At 43.9% G+C, this 1899-nt stretch overlaps 1 protein-coding gene across 1 annotated transcript; it reads left to right on the top strand.

Annotated features, from left to right (window-relative positions):
- Positions 1-954: 954 nt before the first annotated feature.
- LOC110195256 (olfactory receptor 52K2-like) lies at positions 955-1899 on the top strand. Its single transcript, XM_020967915.1, has one exon. The coding sequence runs from the start codon at positions 955-957 to the stop codon at positions 1897-1899; it is 945 nt and encodes a 314-aa protein (XP_020823574.1).

Below are 1899 nucleotides of genomic sequence, written 5' to 3'. Positions count from 1 at the left end.
TAATCCTTGAAATTTGGAGGAATCCAGAACTAATTCAATATATACACCTCAGGGTGTGTACATACGAAGTCAGTACTATGTGTTGTCCTTCACATTTCAGGGGAAGACAGGTAGGTGAAGGAGTTTCACACAAGCAATGTCCATCTTCTCAGTCAAGTTGGAAAAAGTGGTGTACTGAAGCCAACTGAAACCAACTCACTAGAGCCACTTGTTACATTTTCAGTGTAAGGACTTACACCTCAGAAAGTGGTAAATGCTATAAATTGAGGTTTGATTTATTGTTTTCTTGATTATCTCGACTTAGAAAAATGAGGGAGAAAATATTAATAATGCAGATTAAACTCGAAATTGTGCCATGTGCACTTTTTTGAGATTCAATTAGTAAGCATTTATGAGAACAGCTCAGGCTAAAAACTATGCCTACCACAGAGCTTCATAAAATTGGGGTTCCATGGACAAGGTGTTCAGAGCAAGAAAGTCGTACATCAGTGATTACTAACCATTAGATACCTACAGACATGAAAACCTGACTATTTAGATTTCTAAAATCCAACTTTTGAAACAGGGAGCCATTTCATGTTAGCCAGTCATTGTATATTTTCAGGGAGAGGATTAATATGATAGTAACAAGGCCTCCAGGTATCTTCCCTGACCACTTGAACACTCAATGCTCATTTGCTCCTCTTAACTTCTACAAAACTTAACATCAATATATCTCATTTTCCATTTAGTACACACTGCCTGGTGGCATTTCTTGCCCTGTTATTTAATCTTGGAAATGTATTCTAAAGCGTTCTTTTTTGGTTTCCATCTAGGTCAATAACTTTCTAATTTCCAAGAGGTTGGACCAAAGGAGGTATTCATAATTGCAAGGTGAGAGGCCCTTCCTGGGCACTTTTAATGGGAAAATATCACTGAGAAGGCAGCCATAGGTAAGCTCAGCTAAGGATCATCATGTCAGCTTCCAATATCACTTCCTTACATCCAGCCTCTTTCCTGCTAATGGGAATCCCAGGACTAGAGCATCTGCACATCTGGATCTCCATCCCTTTTGGTTCAGCCTACACCCTTGCAGTACTAGGTAACTGTACTCTGTTGTTCATCATCTGGACAGATCATGCCCTCCATGAACCTATGTACCTCTTCTTGGCCATGTTATCAGCCATTGATCTTGTCCTCTCTTCCTCTACACTTCCCAAGATGCTGGCAATCTTCTGGTTTGGTGATCATGAGATCAATTTCCATGCCTGCCTGACCCAAATGTTCTTCCTCCACTCCTTCTCCATTATGGAGTCAGCTGTCCTCCTGGCCATGGCCTTTGATCGTTTTGTGGCCATTTGTGAACCACTGCGATATGCCACAGTGCTGACACAGTCACTCATTGCCAGGATTGGAATGGCAACTGTAACCCGAGCAGTGACACTCATGACCCCTCTCCCATTCCTACTCCGACGTTTTCCCTACTGCCAGAGCCGAGTGATTGCCCACTGCTACTGTGAACACATGGCAGTGGTGAAGCTAGCCTGTGGTAACACACGGTTCAACAACATCTATGGCATTGCAGTAGCTCTGGTCATAGTGGGGTTGGACCTGCTTTTTGTGGCCCTCTCCTATGCTCTGATTCTTAGGGCAGTGCTGAGACTGGCCTCTCAGGAGGCTCGTTACAAAGCCTTTGGAACATGTGCCTCCCATGTGGGTGCCATTCTAGCTTTCTACACGCCTGTTGTGATCTCATCAGTTATGCACCGGGTGGCCCGCCATGCTGCCCCCCATGTCCATATCCTTGCAGCCAACTTCTACCTGCTTTTCCCACCCATGGTCAACCCCATCATCTATGGAGTCAAGACAAAACAGATCCGTGAACGAGTCCTAGGTATCTTCCAAAGAAAGAAAATCTAG

Source organism: Phascolarctos cinereus, unplaced genomic scaffold (genome assembly GCF_003287225.1).
Source record: "Phascolarctos cinereus isolate Bilbo 61053 unplaced genomic scaffold, phaCin_HiC Scaffold_726;HRSCAF=1367, whole genome shotgun sequence".
Taxonomy (NCBI): domain Eukaryota; kingdom Metazoa; phylum Chordata; class Mammalia; order Diprotodontia; family Phascolarctidae; genus Phascolarctos; species Phascolarctos cinereus.
This window is presented reverse-complemented; position numbering and strand designations above follow the sequence as displayed.

Bases quoted from the DNA above. Each gene is read 5' to 3' on its own strand.
- LOC110195256 (XM_020967915.1), top strand. From the start codon at position 955: ATGTCAGCTTCCAATATCACTTCCTTACATCCAGCCTCTTTCCTGCTA.